The sequence below is a fragment of the Somniosus microcephalus genome, chromosome 4, assembly GCF_052327205.1.
Source record: "Somniosus microcephalus isolate GS21.2 chromosome 4, FLI_Smic_1.0, whole genome shotgun sequence".
Lineage (NCBI taxonomy): Eukaryota > Metazoa > Chordata > Chondrichthyes > Squaliformes > Somniosidae > Somniosus > Somniosus microcephalus.
This window is the reverse complement of record NC_140990.1, coordinates 36,874,395-36,896,751: the sequence shown is the minus strand read 5'-3', so window position 1 is coordinate 36,896,751 and position 22,357 is coordinate 36,874,395. Positions and strand designations below refer to the sequence as shown.

The 22,357-nt window shown below is 47.6% G+C and overlaps 1 protein-coding gene across 1 annotated transcript in view; it reads right to left on the bottom strand.

Annotated features, from left to right (window-relative positions):
• LOC147118636 (uncharacterized) overlaps positions 1-8,391 on the bottom strand; it is a 37,488-nt gene extending 29,097 nt beyond the window's left edge. Inside the window, exons 1-2 of the mRNA XM_085984516.1 lie at positions 8,276-8,391; positions 588-1,622 (exon numbers count right to left, since the gene is read on the bottom strand). Coding sequence (XP_085840642.1) covers positions 588-1,258 — 671 coding nt within the window. The 5' untranslated portion in view covers positions 1,259-1,622; positions 8,276-8,391. The remainder of the gene's footprint in view (positions 1-587; positions 1,623-8,275) is intronic.
• Positions 8,392-22,357: the final 13,966 nt, after the last annotated feature.

Sequence of the window (22,357 nt, the reverse complement as noted above, 5' to 3'; positions counted from 1 at the left end):
CAGTCACTGACACCAATCTCCTCCTGTCTGATATAAACCAACCCTACAGGCCCAGAAAGATTAAACTCAGCCCGTTACTATAACTGGACTTGTCTCCATTCCCGTGCCGAGGGGATTGCTGTACCAGACGGGAGTGGCAACATTTGGGACTCTCGATTCTCCACCAATTCCCATTCCCCTTCTTTCTGGTGGATAACGGAGGTGCCACTGTGTGTAATGTGCAAGTCAGTAAGAATTGTCAGTGAGGATTAATCAGCACTTTCTAATGTTAATCAGTGGAACTTTTTAGACAATAAATTGTAGATTTTGTACCAATGGTCAATTTGGGGTTAAAATAAAATTCATAATTTTATTGTCAAATTATTGCTTATGAAAGTCCTAAATTAAGGGGAAAGAGCAGACAACGATTCTTAAAGGGACACTGCAGTCCCAACAAGTCAATCAGCTATATATCCAGAATATTAACCTCCAGCCTAGTAACAGCGGATATTAACATCAACAGAAATAAACCTCAACTGTCAGGATGATTTCAGTCCTGGATGTGGTGAACAGCAGCAATAACATCAGAATCCAACCCCTGCAGTCACTTGTGAACTCGCTGGTGTCTCAGCAGGTTGGATGAACGGGAGAATCCCTTCCCACATACGGAGCAGATGAACGGCCTCTCCCCAGTGTGAACTCGCTGGTGTGACAGCAGGGTGGATGAATCAGTGAATCCCTTCCCACACACGGAGCAGGTGAACGGCCTCTCCCCGGTGTGAACTCGCTGGTGTCTCAGCAGGGTGGATGAGTGAGTGAATCCCTTCCCACACACGGAGCAAGTGAACGGCCTCTCCCCAGTGTGAGTGCGCTGGTGTACAATGAGATGGGATGACTGCCTGAATCTCTTCCCACAGTGAGAGCAACTGAATGGTTTCTCGTCAGTGTGAACTCGCTGGTGTTGAATCAGTTCCTCAGAGCTTTTAAAGCAGTTTGCACAGTCAGAGCATTTAAAAGGCCTTTCGTCAGTGTGAACTCGCTGGTGAGTCAGCAAGTTGGATGACTGAGTGAATCCCTTCCCACACACGGAGCAGGTGAACGGTCTCTCTCCAGTGTGAACTCGCTGGTGTACAATGAGATTGAATGACTGAGTGAATCCCTTCCCACACACGGAGCAGGTGAACGGCCTCTCCCCAGTGTGACTGCGTCGATGATTTTCCAGCTCAGACGGGTAATTGAATCCCTTCCCACAGTCCCCACATTTCCACGGTTTCTCCATGGTGCGGGTGTCCTTGTGTCTCTCCAGGTTGGAAGATCAGTTGAAGCCTCGTCCACACACAGAACACGTGTACGGTTTCTCCCCGCTGTGAATGGTGTGATGTTTTTTCAGGCTATGTAACTGGTTAAAGCTCTTTCCACAGTCAGTGCACTGGAACACACTCACTCGGGTGTGTGTGTTTCGGTGCTATTCCAGTCACACTGATGTGTGAAATCTTTTCCCACAGACAGAACAGACAAACATTTGTCCTTCCACATTCAAAGGCCGATGATATTCAAGTCCTGATGAATTGAGTGACTCTGTCAGATCTTGACGTGATGTTTGGTTGGAGTTTCCTGTCTGCAAATCCTCCCCTTCTGATACCCTGTAAAAGGAGTTTACAAAAGTCATCATTCTAAGTACAGGATAGAAATTCAGAACAGACAATTCTAGTTTCCATGCAATGTTCTTTCACACGTGGGGATTCTAACCCTGGGACTGTAGACGGTGATCAATAAACACAAAACCCAGACTGTTAATCATTTTCAGCTACTGGACTTAGCGTGTGTCCCATTGCATCTCTCTCACTTTTAATGTGTGAATAGAGCATCACGCCTGCAAACCTGGTTTTCAATTTAAATTCACTCACCAAATGTATTTAACAAAAGATGAACAAGTAAACACATCACACCCCGCTAATCCAGCTCTACATTCAAAGGAGGAAGCCTGTTATCTAACTCCTCGAGTGATAAAGAAAGATCCCAAATGTAAGAGTACCTCAAATCCTTTGAAAAGACCTTTCAAATCCTGACTGCTTCCTTCCTTATTCTAGAATTCCCCAGCCTTGTGGGAGTCGATATTGGTCAAAAACTGCTCATTGGACATTTGTAACCGATTTTTCAGCTGTTTCAAGCTGACCAGGTCCTTCACTCAGAGAATCTCCAAGGAGACTCTTTGATTTAAACACAGCTCTCCCCTCTTTTATATCCAGGATTAGATTACCGGGAATTTAAATACCTGGCCACTCAAATTGAAAAGGGGCCGTGATATACAGACTGAACCAATCACACAGCTCAGTCACGATAGCAAAATACTGCGGATGTTGGAAATCCGAAATAACAACAGAAAATGCTGGAAAAACACAGCAGGCCAGGCAGCATCCGTGGAGAGAGAAATTGAGTCAATGTTTTGGGTCAAACCCTTTGTCAGGAGTCTGTCAGTTTGAACTATTCCTCTCTCCAGCCTGTAACCGATGAAACTTGCAACACTGAGGCTGAAATTCCACTTCCGGGTGCCGGGTTCCAACCCTGGGACTGTACATGGGGATTCTAACCCTGGGACTGTACATGGGGATTCTAACCCTGGGACTGTACATGGGGATTCTAACCCTGGGACTGTACATGGGGATTCTAACCCTGGGACTGTACATGGGGATTCTAACCCTGGGACTGTGCATGGGGATTCTAACCCTGGGACTGTACATGGGGATTCTAACCCTGGGACTGTACATGGGGATTCTAACCCTGGGACTATACATGGGGATTCTAACCCTGGGACTGTACACGGTGATTCTAACCCTGGGACTGCACATGGGGATTCTAACCCTGGGACTGTACATGGGGATTCTAACCCTGGGACTGTACATGGGGATTCTAACCCTGGGACTGTACACGGTGATTCTAACCCTGGGACTGCACATGGGGATTCTAACCCTGGGACTGTACATGGGGATTCTAACCCTGGGACTGCACATGGGGATTCTAACCCTGGGACTGTACATGGGGAATCTAACCCTGGGACTGTACATGGGGAATCTAACCCTGGGACTGTACATGGGGGTTCTAACCCTGGGAATGTACATGGGGATTCTAACCCTGAGACTGTACATGGGGATTCTAACCCTGGGATTGTACATGGGGATTCTAACCCTGGGACTGTACATGGGGAATCTAACCCTGGGACTGTACATGGGGAATCTAACCCTGGGACTGTACATGGGGGTTCTAACCCTGGGAATGTACATGGGGATTCTAACCCTGGGACTGTACATGGGGATTCTAACACTGGGACTGTACATGGGGATTCTAACCCTGGGACTGTACATGGGGATTCTAACACTGGGACTGTGCATGGGGATTCTAACCCTGGGACTGTACATGGGGATTCTAACACTGGGATTGTACATGGGGATTCTAACCCTGGGACTGTACATGGGGAATCTAACCCTGGGACTGTACATGGGAAATCTAACCCTGGGACTGTACATGGGGATTCTAACCCTGGGAATGTACATGGGGATTCTAACCCTGGGACTGTACATGGGGGTTCTAACCCTGGGACTGTACATGGGGATTCTAAACCTGGGACTGTACATGGAGATTCTAACCCTGGGACTGTACATGGGGATTCTAACCCTGGGCCTGCACATGGGGATTCTAACCCTGGGACTGTACATGGGGATTCTAACCCTGGGACTGTACATGGGGATTCTAACCCTGGGACTGTACATGGAGATTCTAACCCTGGGACTGTACATGGGGATTCTAACCCTGGGACTGTACATGGGGATTCTAACCCTGGGACTGTACATGGGGATTCTAACCCTGGGACTGTACATGGGGATTCTAACCCTGGGACTATACATGGGGATTCTAACCCTGGGACTGTACATGGGGATTCTAACCCTGGGACTGTACATGGGGATTCTAACCCTGGGACTGTACACGGTGATTCTAACCCTGGGACTGTACTTGGGGATTCTAACCCTGGGACTGTACATGGGGAATCTAACCCTGGGACTGTACATGGGGATTCTAACCTTGGGACTGTCCATGGGGATTCTAACCATGGGGCTGTACATGGGGATTCTAACCCTGGGACTGTACAGAGGGATTCTAACCCTGGGACTGTACATGGGGATTCTAACCCTGGGACTGTACATGGGGATTCTAACCCTGGGACTGTACATGGGGATTCTAACCCTGGGACTGTACATGGGGATTCTAACCCTGGGACTGTACATGGGGATTCTAACACTGGGACTGTACATAGAGTCATACAGTTATACAGCACAGAAAGAGGCCCTTCGGCCCATCGTGTCTGCGCCGACCATCAATCCCTGTCCAGTCTAATCCCATTTTCCAGCATTTGGTCCATAGCCTTGTATGCAATGGCATTTCAAGTGCTCATCCAAATGCTTCTTGAATGTTATGAGGGTTCCTGCCTCTACCACCCTTTCAGGCAGTGAGTTCCAGATTCCAACCACCCTCTGGGTGAAAAAGTTCCTCCTCAAATCCCCTCCAAACCTCCTGCCCCTTACCTTGAAGCTATGCCCCCTTGTTATTGACCCCCCTACTGAGGGGAAAAGTTCCTCTTTATCTACCCTATCTATGCCCCTCATCATTTTGTACACCTCAATCAGGTCCCCCCTCAGCCTTCTTTGCTCCAAGGAAAACAACCCCAGCCTGTTTAGTCTTTCTTCATAGCTGAGGCGCTCCATCCCAGGTAACATCCTGGTGAATCTTCTCTGCACCCTCTCCAAAGCAATCACATCCTTCCTATAGTGAGGCGACCAGAACTGCACACAGTACTCCAGCTGTGGCCTCACCAGCGTTTTGTACAGCTCCATCATAACCTCCCTGCTCTTATATTCTATGCCTCGGCTAATGAAGGCAAGTATCCCATATGCCTTTTTAACCACCTTATCTACCTGTTCCGCTGCCTTCAGGGATCTTTGTACATGTACACCAAGGTCCCTCTGACCCTCTGTACTTCCTAGGGTCCTACCACTCATTGTGTATTCCCTTGCCTTATTTGTCCGTCCAAAATGCATCACCTCGCACTTTTCAGGGTTAAATTCAATTTGCCACTTTTCCACCCATCTGACCAACCCGTTTATATCGTCCTGTAGCCTGAGGCTTTCCTCCTCGCAATTTACCACCCCACCAATTTTCGTGTCATCTGCAAACTTACTGATCATACCTTTTACATTCTCATCCAAATCATTTATGTAGATCACAAACAGCAAGGGTCCCAGCACCGATCCCTGAGGTACCCCACTGGACACAGGCTTCCAGTCACAAAAGCAACCTTCGACCATCACCCTCTGCCTCCTGCCACTCAGCCAGTTTAGGATCCAACGCGCCAAGGCACCCTGGACTCTTACCTTCTTGACCAATCTCCTATGCGGGACTTTGTCAAAAGCTTTACTGAAATCCATGTAAACCACATCCACAGCATTTCCCTCATCCACACACCTAGTCACCCCCTCGAAAAATTCAATCAGATTGGTCAGACATGATTTACCCTTGACAAAGCCATGCTGACTATCCCCGATTAATCCTTGCCTCTCCAAGTGGAGACTAATTTTGTCCCTCAGAATTTTTTCCAATAATTTCCCTACCACAGATGTTAGGCTCACTGGCCTGTAATTCCCTGGTTTATCCCTGCTACCCTTCTTGAATAATGGTACTACGTTAGCTGTTCTCCAGTCCTCTGGTACATCCCCTGTGGCCAGAGAGGTTCTGAAAATTTGTGTCAGAGCCCCTGCAATCTCCTCCTTTGCCTCACACAACAGCCTGGGATACATCTCATCCGGGCCTGGGGATTTATCCACTTTTTGGCCTGCTAAAACCGCTAGTACCTCCTCCCTCTCGATGCTAATATGTTCAAGTATGTCACAGTCCCCTTGCCCGATTTCTATGTCTACATCGTCTTTCTCCATAGTGAACACAGATGCAAAAAATTCATTTAAAACCCCGCCTACATCATCTGGCTCTACACACAGATTGCCACTTTGGTCCCTAATGGGCCCTACCCTTTCCCTGGTTATCCTTTTGCCCTTTATATACTTATAAAACATCTTAGGATTTTCCTTTATTTTGCTCGCCAGTGTTATTTCATGGCCCCTCCTCGCCCTCCTAATTTCTTTTTTAAGTATGCCCCTGCACTTTTTATACTCCTCTAGGGCTTCCTCCGTCTTTAGTCTTTTGTAACTGCCAAAAGCCCCCCTTTTTTTCCTAATGCATTTTTGTATATCCCTTGTCATCCAAGGTTCCCTTTGCTTGTTGGTCCCACCCTTGACCTTTACAGGAACATGTTGGCGTTGTACTCTCTCTATTTCCGTTCTGAAAGTCTCCCACTGCTTTGATGTGGATTTTCCTATAAGTAGCTGCTCCCAGTCCACTTTGGCCAGATCCTGCCTTATCATATTAAAATCGGCCTTTCCCCTTATTTCCGGGCCGTCTTTGTCTTTTTCCATGACCACCTTAAATCTCACCGAATTATGGTCACTGTCGCCAAAATGCTCTCCTACTGACACTTCCACCACTTGCCCGGCTACATTCCCTAGAATTAGGTCCAGTACTGCCCCCTCTCTTGTAGGACTTTCTACATGTTGGCTCAAAAAGCTCTCCTGGATGCACTTTAAGAATTCTGCACCCTCTAAGCCTTTCACGCTCTGACTATCCCAATTAATATTGGGGAAGTTGAAATCCCCCACTATTATTACCCTATTATTTTCGCACTTCTCTGAGATTTGCCTACATATCTGTTCCTCTATCTCCCCCTGACTGTTCGGGGGCCTATAGTACACTCCCAGCAAAGTGCTTGCCCCCTTTTTGTTTTTAAGTTCTACCCATATGGCCTCATTAGAGGAACCCGCTAATATATCATCCCTCCTTACAGCAGTAATTGATTCCTTAATTAATATTGCAAAAACCCCTCCCCTTTTACACCCCCCTCTGTCTCACCTGAAGATACTATACCCCGGAATATTGAGCTGCCAGTCCTGACCCTCCCTCAACCATGTCTCCGTGATAGCAACAATATCGTACACCCATGTGTTCAGCAACAACTTCAGTTCATCCACCTTATTTGCAAGACTCCTTGCATTAAAATAAATGCCTTCCAGCCTTGCCATATTCCCTTTTGCCTTCATATATTTGCTCTGCCTTCCCAGCTGACTTGTTTTTTCCTCCGTATTTGGCTGTAAATCACCCCCTACTATAGTTCCACTCTGTATCCCATCCCCCTGCCAAGTTAGTTTAAACCCCCCCCAAAAGTGCTAGCAAACCTTCCCGCATGGGGATGCTAACCCTGGGACTCTACATGGGGATTCTAACCCTGGGACTGTACATGGGGATTCTAACCCTGGGACGGTACACGGGGATTCTAACCCTGGGACGGTACACGGGGATTCTAACCCTGGGACTGTACATGGGGATTCTAACCCTGGGACTGTACATGGGGATTCTAACCCTGGGACTGTACATGGGGATTCTAACCCTGGGACTGTACATGGGGATTCTAAACCTGGGACTGTACATGGGGATTCTAACCCTGGGACTGTACATGGGGATTCTAACCCTGGGACTGTACATGGGGATTCTAACCCTGGGACTGTACATGGGGATTCCAACCCTGGGACTGTACATGGGGATTCTGACCCTGGGACTGTACATGGGGATTCTAACCCTGGGACTGTACATGGGGATTCTGGCCCTGGGACTGTACATGGGGATTCTAACCCTGGGACTGTACATGGGGATTCTAACCCTGGGACTGTACATGGGGATTCTAACCCTGGGATTGTACATGGGGATTCTAATCCTGGGACTGTGCATGGGGGCCCGGCTCTGAGGCTCTTCTGTTGCAATTGTTTGGGATATAAACCGTAAGCTTGCCAATTACGATCGGCTTTAGGAGAGATGGTGATAAATCAGATGTGTTGAGAATGAGGATAAAATAAAATTGCACTGGGACCCGGTTGAGAACAGACACTTAAGCCCCGCCTACTCTATATTCCGGTACAAACATGGCCGCGCATGCGCTCTGTTACGCAATAACTCAAGACGGCGGCGCACTGAACCGTCCTGCACAAAGATGGCGGCCGTTAACCTGAGCCTGTGACCGGGAGAAGGCCCCGAAGCTGCAAACGCGGGACGTTTAGGGTATAATTCGGGGCGTGCGGCCTACACCAGTTATTTATGAAGCCTCCACGCCAGATCCCCTGCGGCCCTGCGCCCGGCTTCCTCTTACCCGCTGCTGAATCGCGATGCGAGCACCTGTCCGCCTGCAGCTTCAGTCCGTCTCCAGTCCCGCACTGCGCATGCTCCAAACACATTGGGTACCGCGCCTGCGCGCTAGGTTCCTGTAGTGTGGGTGACTCTTTTTTAAGACCCAAATCAACATTTTTACCTTTTACTTAAACAAATCAACTGTAAATTAATAAAACTTTAAATAAAACTTAACAAAGTAAATTAAAATTGTATTGTTAGACTGGGTGCTTCTTTTTTATGACCCAAATCAACTTTTTAACCTTTTACTTAAACAAATCAACTGTAAGTTAATAAAACTTTAAATAAAACTTAACAAATTAATTTAAAATTGTATTGTTAGGCTGGGTGCGGCACATTCCCCACCGCCCGGAATGCTGGGTAAAAGCCCCGTAATTGAAAGAGCATATTACTGAACAAAACATGATTTATTGTGTTTGCATTGAGGACTGAACCATGTTTATTCTAGCAGTTATGATTTGTTTCTGACGTTCTTAATAACCCCTGTACCTGGTAGATTCCCATCCCCTATAATAGATTCTAGAACGGTCCCAGCGGATTGGAATGTCGCAAATGTAACCCCGCTATTCAAGAGAGCAGGGAGAGAGAAAGCAGGGAACTATAGGCCAGTTAGCCTGGCATCAGTCGTCGGGAAAATGCTGGAATCCATTATTAAGGAAGTGGTAACATATCTCCATTTATAATTTGCTATCTTCCTCTGTCTAACTTTCAATCTATCTGTCTCCATCACTCCTGCTATCTATCTGCCTCTATCTAACATTTGTTTGTACACAATGAGATTCCCACCTCCTGACCCACTACCCTTTGGGTTACCACAGAACCTGGTCTCCAGTTTCACCCTGCAGTAGATCAGGTGTCAGTGCGCACTTAGATTTTCATAACCTGCTGATGACACTGAGCGTTTTCCGCGTTCTCGTCACGAACTGCAAACAGCGAATGGTTTCTATTCAAAGTCACTCAGTGTCCTTCTGTAGCCTTGATTTTTTTGTCTGTCTGTCTGTCCGTCCGTCCGTCCCGCCATTGAAAGACCATATTAGTGAATAGAACATGATTTACGGTGATTGCATTGAGGACTGGACCATGTTTATTCTAGCAGTTACGGTTTATTTCTGCTGAACTTAATAACCCCTGTACCTGATAGATTCCTATCCCCTATAATAGATTCTAGAATGGTCCCAGCGGATTGGAAGGTCGCAAATGTAACCCCGCTATTCAAGAGAGGAGGGAGAGAGAAAGCAGGGAACTACAGGCCAGTTAGCCTAGCATCAGTCATCGGGAAAATGCTGGAATCCATTATTAAGGAAGTGATAACAGGGCACTTAGAAAATCATAACATGATTAGGCAGAGTCGACATGGTTTTATGAAAAAGAAATGTTTGACAAATTTATTCGAGTTTATTTGAGGATGTAACTAGCAGATCTATTTCTCTATCTCACAATCTTTCTATCATTATCTACATATTTATGTATCCCCAGACATCTATCTATTTCTCCATTTATATTTTGCTATCTACCTCTGTCAAATTTCCTTCTATCTGTCTCCATCACTCCTTCTATCTATCTGCCTCTATCTAACATTACGTAAGTCTATATATCACTGAACCTTTCTTTGTCTCGTGGCCGGAGCTATTCCTATTGTTATGATGCACATCATTTCTGGGAACCAACTACAAACCTGCCCTGTTGGACACTGTGGAGGGGGATGGAGTGGGGAGTGCCAAGGAAAATAGAGAAGCATAGTATTAATGAAAATATACCTGCATTATCTGATTATTATTGTATCTCAAGATTGGGCCATGGAATGAAAGCCCCAGTTTACCCTTAGAGTTTATTTCTAGAATTAAGTTAAGATCAGTAGCGTCAAAGGGTTCATTCTGGGCCTGTTGTGAGATGGCTTCTTTAATTTGGAGAGACAGGAAGGTTGTGGCAACTGCTCTCAATACAACTGGGCTAGAGGGGGCGGGGGAGGATGCGGTTAGATTGCCACTCCTAATGACTGTCCAATCAAACCTGAGTGAATGATGAGGGGAGACATGACCTGGCAACCATGTGATGATCCCCTCCCCCCACACACAAGAGGGCTATCCGTCCCACACTCGGTGTTCCAGGCTCCTAAAGGAAGAATAACAAATGGGACTAGTTCTGGAAGATTCTCCTGTCCTCTTGAGACCTCAGGAAGAGAGTGAACTGTACGGACATGGGGAAAAACTGGAAGAATTGAAATGGAGGACTTCAAAGAACCTGCCATCAGTCCGTCAGCCTCACAGCAGCTGTCCAACGTTGTAGAGTTTGTTGACTATATAATGTACCACTTGCTTAAATTATGGCTTAGATATTACAAATTCAATATTAATTCTGATGATCAAGATGACAATTGATGGAAATTCAAAATAAATGTTGGAGAGTCATGTAGTGTATGCACCTTTAAGAGAGAACTACTTTTACAGCTCCTGTATACTGTAGTACTGACAGTGACCACACCTGTATATAAGCCTCGACCATGCCTCTGTACCCCCAGTCTTGAGATTACCCTACTCCAGTAAACACCTGTTGATTGTTAAGTTACAGCATCCGTGCAGTTACTGGAAAACATCATACTCTCAGAATCACGGATCTAACAGTGGCGACGAGTGTCGATTCGAATCTACCTGCAACTCTGCATTTCCCTTCGAGGATTCGCTCCAGGAGGGCGGTGGAAGAAAGCCGAGGCCAGAAGCACGGGCGTCGACCACGAGCAACCGCCCAGTCGTCCGGCAGAGAGTGAACATCACAGGGGAGGCTGTTGAGAGCCGGGCTTGGTTCCCCAGCCACGACGATCAGCAACAGACTGACAACAGGTACAGCGCAGACCCTTCCCGGACAGCGGCGGCTGGAGCCGATCGACGGCAGAGAAAAAGCCGAGCAGCGTCGATGGGGAAAGAGAGAGGGTGAAGCGCACAGGCCGCAGCCGGGGGTTGAAAACTGAGTGGTGTCGAGGAAAAACAAAATGGAGAGAGAGAGGGTAAAGCAGCAGCCGGGTTCAGGACCGAGCGGCGGAAACGGGAAAGGCGCACAGAAAAAAATGCGCAGAGCACAGCCAGGGCTCAAGGGCTGAACAGTGTCCGTGGGGAGAAGAAGGGAGAGCGTGGGAGACGCCATTGAGCCATGGAGAAGTAGGAAGAGCGAGGGCTACACACTGTCCAAGCTATTCGACCATGGGAGGCAGTGCAGACAAGATCAGGGCTACACACTGTACTTAGAGGCCATCCTTTCTCTTGCAGGCCAAGGTTGCGCACAACCGGTGCAACCGAACTGACACCGGCGGAGGCCGTCCTGACCTCAAAGAGCTCTCCGACCTCGACCAGCGTGTGGAGCGCATTATGGGAGGCCGGCTGATTGGCCCCGTCGCCAGTGGAGATGCCGACCCTGTTCTGGGCACCAATGGTAAGGGCATCACCTTTTGGACCTCTCTCGTTCCACTTGCGCATCAGATCAGCATCCTTTGCCACTGTCCAACCAATGTGGTGAATGGCACCACTCATGCCTCCCTCGCTGCCGCCCTGTCCTCACTCTAAAGCTACTCTTGTGCCTTCCTGCTTTCAGATGGTGAATCACCAGGTGAGGAGGCGGGCCCTCAAGCTGCCACTGTCAGCCCTTCGGAAGACGAGGAGGAGGAAGAGGAAGCCAGCCCATCAGTGCCACCCTCAGCCGTGCCAGCCCATGGCGATGTAGGGGACACGTCTTCCCTGGAGGGGAGCCGGGGGGAAGGGTCGGAGGAGAGTGAAGCTCCAGGGCCCAGTGGCCTGCAGCAACGCGGGAGGGGTGGGGAAGCTCGGCGGACTTCTCCCCAGAGGGTGAGTGCGGCCCCCAGTCCTGCGACGGTCAGCGCAGAGGAGGTGCGCCTCCTAGAGGAAGTGGCCATCCAGGCTGAGCGCAGGCACACTGAGCTCATGGCTGCAGTGGCAAGGATGCCTGACTCCACAGAGTCACTGGCAAGGAGTGTGCAGGAATTCGGGGCAGCACAGGCCAGGAGTCTGCAACAATTCAGTGCAGCACAGGCCAGGAGTCTGGAACAATTCAATGCAGCACAGGCCAGGAGTCTGCAGGACATCGCGGCAGCACAGGCCAGGAGTCTGCAGGACTTTGTGGCAGCACAGTCGGCTTCTAGCCAAGTGCTCAGTCGTGCCGTCCATTCACTGGCTGGCGTCATGCGGACACAGACCAGGGCCACATGGGCACTAACTGCTGCCACCCTCGCTGGATCAGCCAGGCATCGCCAGGGCACTTGCCGCGCAGCAGCAGCCCAGCAGTCTGTCCTTCAGCTGTTTGCTGCGCATGCTGCAGTGCTGGCCCGTGCGAGTGCCAATATGTCAGGCGATCTGCCAGGTTGCCACCATTCCTGCAGCCAACACTGCCACTCCGCCATTGCAGCTGCCACGAGCTGCTGGACAGACTGCTGCCGCCCAGCCAGAGTTGGAGCAGGCAGCAGCCGGCCACTCCAAGGCCAGAGCTGGTGCAGGCCGACCCCCAAGGGCATTTGCCGTCTCGCCATCTGCCCCTCAGCAGCCTTCCCCCAGCCTTGCTGCAGCCACTGGGCTCCCATTGAGGAGGAGCAGCAGGGTGGGCAGGGGCCAGGCAAGGATGCGCAAGGCATCGCCCTCGCAGGGCAAAAAGTAGAGGTATGCACAAATGCCTGGTGCTTGTTGTAAGGCCGACACTGGTGCAGTTGTTTTTGTGTAAGGCCTAGACTGGTGTCTTTATTTCTTTTTGTAAGGCTGAGACTGGTGTCTTTATTTCTTTATGTAAGGCCGAGACTGGTGTCTTTATTTCTTTATGTAAGACCGAGACTGGTGTCTTTATTTCTTTTTGTATGGCCGAGACTGGTAGTTTTGTGTTTTTGGAGGGGGCTTCTCCACATGAGCATGTAATGTGGGAAGGGCAGAGGTTTTCAATAAATTATTGTTGTTAAATTGCAGTGTGCATGGTTTTTTGGTTAGGTCCTGGTTGTCCTGCTCGGCTGAGGGCTTGTGGAGTGGCTACATTCATCTGCTGACATTGGCACAAGCCAATCCCTGAGAGGGGGCCTAGAACCGACGTTCAATAAGCCGGCGACGGGCGGCCCTTGCACTTTGTGCCTCCCTCCTGTGCTGGCCCTCCTCCTCCTCCTCCTCCTCAGGTGGTCCTCCAATCTGTGGTGGCAGTGGCTGAGTCCTGCGGATAGCCAGGCTGTGCAGCATGCAGCAAACGACCACGAAATGGGAGACTCGCTCCGGTGAATACTGTAGGGCTCCACCAGAACGATCCAGACAGCGGAACCATTGCTTCAGGACGCCGATTGTTTGTTCGATGATGTTCCTGGTCGCTTGATGGCTCTCGTTGTATCTCTCTTCAGCAGGGGTGCTGGGCGCACGGAGCGGGGTCATCAGCCAGGTACACAAAGGATAGCCTTTGTCCCCAATAAGCCATCTGCGTGGGTGAGGCTGGGCCTGGAACATGTCTGCCACAGAAGTCTGTCGCAGGATGAAGGCATCGTGGGTGCTGCCTGGAAAGCGGGCATTGACAGCTGGGATGAGCTGCCTGTGGTCACACACCAGCTGTACGTTCAGCGAATGGTAGCCCTTCCGGTTGCGGTAATCCTCGGCATTCTCCAGAGGTGCCCGCAAAGCCACATGCATGCAGTCAATGGCGCACTGCACCATGGGGAAGCCCGCGAATGCTGCAAAGTCCATTGCACGCTGTTGCTGCTTGTCAAGGGCCATGGAGAAGAAGATGAACTGACGTCTCCTTTGGAAAAGGGCATTGGTCACCTGGTGGATGCAGCAATGCACGGCGAACTGGGAGATGTTGGCAATGTCCCCAGTAGCGGCTTGGATGGAGCCGGTGGCATAGAAGTTGAGAGCCACCGTCACCTTCACTGCCACCGACAGAGACGTCCTGCTCCTCAGCTGTGGCTGCAGATCACCGCCAAGCAGCTGGCAGATCTGTGACCACGTCTCTTCTGAATCGCAGCCTCCGAACACACTGCTCCTCAGACATGTTGAGATAGGAGAACTGCTGGCGGTATACCCTGGGTGGGTAAGGCCTCCTTTGCCGACGCCTGTTGCCCCCTCTCCGCCTAGCCAGGGCTGCCACTCTCTCACGGCGTCTGTGAGCCCTTTGGATGTAATTGAGAAAGCCAGCGTTGACACCCATTGCAGCCCCCATAATATGCTGGCAAACAATGAGATGTCTATGAAGGCAAAGACTAGTGGAAATCTGTGGCCTGAAGCCAGAAGTACCTGTCCAAGTGTTGGGCCAAAGCAGAAAGCTATCTACCTTGGTCTCTCTCCAAAGGTCCATTTCGCAAGAGGGAGTGCTGCGAAATGGCAGCCTTTTATATTGCAGGAGTAGTGCCCTTTAATTTGCACCCCCCGCGTCCCGCATCGGCTGAACACCGTTCCACTTAACAGTCGCTAGGGGCGCCAGGCACACAATGGGGCGTTGCCACTGAAGTTCCGGTTGGGGGCGCACAAAGAGCGTTGCACGAGGAAATGACGTCATGATCTGCGCGCGCAGCTGAGCGCGCGCAAAGACTTTGCGCTGGCGCTAAATCTCGAGTGAAGTTGGGGCGAGGCGCAGTTCTCGCTGCGCCCGGGTGCTACCCGCCTAGCGCCCGACATCTACTCCTCCTAAGGTGCTAACGGCTGGCGCAACCAACTGAATTTCTAGGCCCAAGGCTGCGAACAGTGTGGTTCAGCCTCAGGCAGATGTTAGGGAGGAGGATGGAGTTGGTGGCTAGGGAACAAAATTTGGGGCGGGGACCGAAAACAATGACTTCATTATGAGGGAGGTACTTGAAGTGCCCTTCCCAGGTGTGCATGAGGTATTCAGCTCTTGAATGGGTGGGGGCTTCAGAGAAAGTTAATAATTACGTTGCTTCCTACAGGCCGGCAACATGCTAGGACAGGTCATATCATGTGCCTTCCAAATACTGGGCTAGCGTGGGTAGGGGATAAAGTAATTTATAGTCAGAAACAGAATGACACGAGACTATATAAATGTTTCTTCCTGATGGAAATATTATACAGTTTCAAATGGGACATCTCATCACCTTGTCTGATTCTGTAACTGTTTACATGATGATCGATCTACAAGAAAGTCAAAGTTTAGTATTTTGAGTGAATAAAGGCCATATCATTACAGCTTACCAATGACGTCTTTCTCTTTAATATCAAGCATTATTAGAGATAACAATTGGAGCGGGGTTTATGCTGGGCGTCCTCTTCTCAGTCCTGTATAGGATGGATGGGTGGGTGGTAGCTAGACACACAGATAGAGAGATAGCTAGAGCTAGATATATAGAGATATACAGATAAAGAGATGCAGATATAGTTACAGAGAAATAGATATATGAATGGATACATAGATAGGGAGAGAGTTGCACAGATAGATATCGATAAAGAAATAAATAGATCGATAGAAACATAGATAATGAGATAAATAGGTAGATCTACAGATAGATAGACATATATATTGTGCAAATATATACATATATAGAGAGAGAGAGTGAGATAGATAGATAGATAGATAGATAGACAGATAGGTGGAGTGGTGCAGAGAGAGATGGATCAATATTATTACGCCAAATAGCAAGTGTAAGAAACACTGTAAAAGGTGAATGAGTTTTTTTGCATACAGCTGGATGGATTGCCATGGTGAATCAATGTTTGTTTGCAGTTCGTATTGAGAATATCGAAAAGGCTCAATTTCATCATGAAGGTATGGAAATCTCAGTGTGTACTGACAGCTGATCTACTTCAGGGTGGCACTGGGGTAAATTCTGTAATTATATAATGTAAGGAAGGGGGCAAGAGATGTAAATCTCAGTGTACTGACTCCAGATATACTGCAGGATGGGACTGTGGACCACGGGCTACAACAAAGTAATGGGGGAGGGGGACAGGAGATGTATATCTCAGTGTGTACTGACACCTGATCTACTTCAGGGTGGCACTGGGGTAAATTCTGTAATTATATAATGTAAGAAGGGGGCAGGAGATGTAAATCTCAGTGTACTGACTCCAGATATATTGCAGGATGGGACTGTGGGCCACGGGCTATAACAAAGTAATGGGGAGGGGGACAGGAGATGTATATCTCAGTGTGCACTGACACCTGATCTACTTCAGGGTGGCACTGGGGTAAATTCTGTAATTATATAATGTAAGGAAGGGGGCAAGAGATGGAAATCTCAGTGTACTGACTCCTGATATACCGCAGGATGGGACTGTGGACCAGGGTCTATAATAATGTAATGGGGGAGGGGGAGAGGAGATAGAAATCTCAGTGTAGCATGGTGGCATAGTGGTTGGCACTGTTGCCTCACAGCGCCAGGGACCCGGGTTCCAATCCGGCCTCGGGTGACTGTCTGTGTGGAGTTTGTACATTCTCCCCGTGTTTGCGTGGGTTTCCTCCAGGTGCTCCAGTTTCCTCCCACAGTCCAAAGTCAAAAGATGTGTGGGTTAGGTTGATTGGCCATGACAACAAAAATTGGCCCTTAGTGTTAGGGGGGGATTAAATACGTGGGGTTACGGGGTTACGGGGATAGGGCTTGTGTGGGATGGCTGTCGGTGTAGGGACCGGGTGCTAGGGTTTGGATGATCAGCCATGATCTCGTTGGATGGCGGAGCAGGCTTGAAGGGCCGAATGGCCTACTCCTGCTCCTATCTTCTATGTTTCTATGTGTACTGACTCCAGATATACTGCAGGATGGGACTGTGGAACAGGGGCTATAATAATGTAATGGGGGAGGGGGGCAGGAGATGGAAATCTCAGTGTACTGACTCCAGATATACTGCAGGATGGGACTGTGGACCAGGGGCTATAATAATGTAATGGGGGAGGGGGGCAGGAGATGGAAATCTCAGTGTACTGACTCCTGATATACTGCAGGATGGGACTGTGGACCAGGGGATTTAATAATATAAAGGGGGAGGGGGACAGGAGATAGAAATCTCAGTGTACTGACTCCAGATATACTGCAGGATGGGAGTGTGGACCAGGGACTATAATAATGTAATGGGGGGAGGGGGGCATGAGATGGAAATCTCAGTGTACTGACTCCAGATATACTGCAGGATGGGACTGTGGACCAGGGGCTATAATAATGGAAGGGGGGCAGGAGATGGAAATCTCAGTGTACTGATTCCAGATATACTGCAGGATGGGACTGTGGACAAGGGGCTATAATAATGTAATGGAGGGGGACAGTGTTATGATCATTAATAACTAGACATTCTTATTGTGAACAGCTAGCTTCTAGCTAGTCATTTAATCAGTAGACGTTCTCTAGGTACAGCATCCGTAGAGATTCAGCATGTGCACTTCTGTGTGCAGGCAGCCATCTTGACTACTGCCTTCTGGGTAGCCTAGTGCATCGTGGGTTGTGTAGTCTTAAACACATACAACTAAATATACAGCTCTATACAGCTCTACGGCTCCATCTAGTGTACCACTCTAGAATGACATGTTATTGATCATTACATCCCCCTTTCTTTGAGGTTAAACAAAATCAATATCAATCAACTTACAAGAAACACGATAAAGAAGATATCAGTAACACTTTTGTTAGTGCTCTATAAACATAAACATTTTCACAGCAGTCAACACATTTTCAACGCTTTACTTTTTACTCAAAGATTAAGTCTATCGGGCTTTTTTACTTCACGTGTGGATCTTCTCAGCACGGGTAAGTCTGATGTGTTTTCATGAGATTGTTCTGGCGTTTCTGACATGTCTCACATTTTGGACAGGAACCTTTTGGCCAACCATGATGAATGTTCTATATTACTGTTTGTAACACTGTATCTTTTACTGTTTCTTCTGCCATTTGCTTTGATTTTGTGTCTGACACAGGCAGCGCAGCAGTGACCATACTCACATGAACATCCACGTCTTCTTCAGTAGAGCTCACTTGACTCATTGTGGGTGCTCGGGATAGTGCATCTGCTAACACTATGTATTTGCCTGGTGTGCAGATCAGTTCAAAGTCATATCTTTGCAGCTTCATCATGAGTCTTTGAATCCTTGGACTCATCTCATTCAGATTTTTTTTATGATGGCAACCAGTGGGCTGTGGTCTGTCTCAACTGTGAAGGTGGGAAGTCCATATATGTAGCCATGACATTTTTCTAATCCAACTACCAAGCCTAGACATTTCTTTGCAATCTGGGCGTATCGACACTCAGTATCAGTCATAGACCTGGAGGCATAGGCAACAGGCTTCCAATCTTCACTCTCTGCTTGTAGCAAGACCGTGCCGAGGCCATCTTTCGATGCATCCATTGACACTTTGAATCTCTTTGTTGGGTCAATGAAAGTGAGTACAGGTGTGGTTGTCAGCACTGTTTTGAGATTCATCCACTCTTGTTCATGTCTTTCTGTCCATGCAAACTCATTTGTTTTATGTAGCAGGTCTCGCAGACAGGTTGTCTTGGCTGACAAGTTAGGAATGAACTTTCCAATGAAGTTTATCGTCCCCATGATGCGTAGCACTCCTTTTTTGTCAGTGGGTCGGGGCATTTAGAGTATGGCATTTACTTTTTCCATATCTGGCTCTATTCCTTTACCAGATAGAATATCAACTAGGAAAGTGACTTCCTGGATGCCAAACTGACACTTGGCTTTGTTGAGCATCAGTCCATTCTGGCGTATGCTCTGTAGCACTTTAGTCAGTCGCTCATTGTGTTCTTTCAGTGCGGAGCCCCAGATGATGATTTCATCAACATAGACCCAGACTCCTTCCAGACCTTCAATTATGTGTTCCATCACTCTATGAAAGATTTCAGATGCAGATATTATCCTGAAAGGCATTCTGAGGAAACAATACCTGCCAAAGGGTGTGTTGAAGGCATAGTATTTGGTGCTCTCTTCATCCAGTTTTAGTTGCCAAAATCCTTGTGAGGCATTGAGCTTTGTAAAGTATCTGGCACCTGACATTTCACTGGTGATTTCTTCTCGCTTGGGAATCTGGTAGTGTTCACGTTTTATGTTTACATTTAAGTCACTTGGATCCATGCATATTCTTAGATCATTGTTCTTTTTCTTTACATATACCATGGAGTTAAGCCAGTCTGTTGGCTCTTCGACTTTCCTGATGACTCCTAGTTTGGTCATTCTGTCCAGTTTCTTCTTGAGCCGGTCACGCAGGGGTGCTGGAACTCTTCGTGGAGCATGTACCACTGGCTGAGCATCCTCCTGTAGCTGGATCTTGTAAGTGAATGGTAGAACTCCAAATCCTTTGAACACATCCTGGAAATTACTCACTGCAGAATAAACTGAGTCATCTGGTCTACTTATGGCACAGTTTATACGGTAGACTGTCTTGACCAGTTCTAAGTCTTCACAAGAATTGTCGCCTAGTGGTGAATCAAGTCCTTCAGCCACAACAGAAAACATGAGATGATGCACTTTGTCTTTGACTGTCACTTTAAATCTGCATACAACTAAGCTATCTATTTTCTGTCCATTATACTTCTTCAGTAGTACTGACTTTTTCTGTATTTTGGGCTTTTCTTTCATGTTTTTAATGTCACTCATACTGATTAAGTTTGCTTTTGCCCCAGTGTCCAGTTTCAATGTAACTAATGCTCCATTTATCTGCAGTGGGATCATCCATTTGTCCTCTTTTGCTGCATTGACGTTATGTTCAGCATTGTCCATATCTGAGGGCTGCACATTTTCTGTATCCTTTTCTATATTGTCACATGACACCATTCCTACAAAAAATGTCTCACTTAAATCAGTGTCATCAATCACATTGACTTGGACTTGTTGCCCTTTCTTTGTTTTTACTTTTGAAAAGCATTGTTTGGCAAAGTGATTCTTTCCATGACATTTTGTGCACATTTTTCCAAACGCTGGGCATTGCCTTATCTGGTGTTTGTAACCACAGCGTTTACAATTAAAAATTCCTTCCTCCGATTGCTTTTCATTTCTGTTCTGCCCATGTTTCTTCCCTTTGTAGGACACAGCACCGACAGCAGCACTTACTACAATCGCATCATTATTGATTTCACTGAAAGTCTTCCCGTGCTGTCGAGCTAGCTCACTGGCTTGGCATATTTTCACAGCATTTTCCAATGTCAGTTAGGTTTCTCTCAACAGATGTTCCCTGACCTTTTTATCCTGAATACCAAACACAATCTGGTCACGAATCATGGATGACTTCAGCTCAGAGAAATTACATGTCTGTGCTTTCAGTTTCAGATCAGTCAAAAAGCTATCAAAAGTCTCATTTTGCCGCTGTGTCCTTGAACGGAACATGTATCTTTCATAGGTCTCATTCTTTTTGGGGGAACAATGTGTATCAAATTTCTTTAGCACATCGTCTAAATTTTCTCTGTTCTCCTCTGGATTAAATACAATACCTCTATCACCTGTGGGCCTGCAACCGTAAGCAGCAATGTTACTTTCCTTGCGTCTGGCTTCGTACTGAACCCGATGGCAGCAATGTGGAGTTCGAATTGTTGTTTGAAAGCCCGCCAATTGTAGTCGACATTTCCCATGAGGTTCAAACCTCCTGGTGGCTTCAAAGACTCCATGTCGCGTTTCACAATGTTTAGCAGATTTTCCCAACTTCCGGTACCATGTTATGTTCATTAATAACTACACATTCTTATTATGAACAGCTAGCTTCTAGCTAGTCATTTATTCAGTGCACGTTCTCTAGGTGCAGCATCTGAAGAGATTCAGCATGTGTACTTCTGTGTGCAGGCAGCTATCTTGACTACTGACTTCTGGGTAGCCTAGTGCATCGTGGGTAGTGTAGTCTTAAACACATGCAACTTAATATACAGCTCTATACAGTTCTACGGCTCCATCTAGTGTACCACTCTAGAATGACATGTTATTGATCATTACAGACAGGAGATGGAAATCTCAGTGTACTGACTCCAGATATACTGCAGGATGGGACGGTGGACGACGGGCTATAATAATGCAATGGGGGAGGGGCACAGGAGATGGAAATCTCAGTGTACTGACTCCAGATATACTGCAGGATGGGACTGTGGACCAGGGGCTATAATAATGTAATGGGGAGGGGGGCAGGAGATGGAAATCTCAGTGTACTGACTCCAGATATACTGCAGGATGGGACTGTGGACCAGGGGCTATAATAATGTAATGAGGGAGGGGGACAGGAGATGGAAATCTCAGTGTACTGACTCCAGATATACTGCAGGATGGGACTGCGGATCAGGGGCAATAATAATGTAATGGGGGAGGGGGACAGGGGGTGGAAATCTCAGTGTACTGACTCCAGATATACTGCAGGATGGGACTGTGGACCAGAGGCTATAATAATGTAATGAGGGAGGGGGACAGGAGATGGAAATCTAAGTGTACTGACTCCGGATATACTGCAGGATGGGACTGTGGACGACGGGCTATAATAATGTAATGGGGGAGGGGGGCAGGAGATGGAAATCTCAGTGTACTGACTCCAGATATACTGCAGGATGGGACTGTGGACCAGGGGCTATAATAATGTAATGGGGGAGGGGGACAGTGTTATGATCATTAATAACTAGATATTCTTATTGTGAGCAGCTAGCTTCTAGCTAGTCATTTAATCAGTACACGTTCTCTAGGTACAGCACCTGTAGAGATTCAGCGTTTCTACTTCTGTGTGCAGGCAGCCATCTTGACTACTTCCTTCTGGGTAGCCTAGTGCATCGTGGGTAGTGTAGTCTTAAACACATACAACTAAATATACAGCTCTATACAGCTCTACGGCTCCATCTAGTGTACCACTCTAGAATGACATGTTATTGATCATTACATCCCCCTTTCTTTGAGGTTAAGCAATATCAATATCAATCAACTTACAAGAAACACGATAAAGAAGATATCAGTAACACTTTTGTTGGTGCTCTATAAACATAAACATTTTCACAACAGTCAACACATTTTCAAAGCTTTACTTTATACTCAAAGATTAAGCCTTTCGGGCTTTTTTACTTCACGTGTGGATCTTCTCAGCACGGGTAAGTCTGATGTGTTTTCATGAGATTGTTCTGGCGTT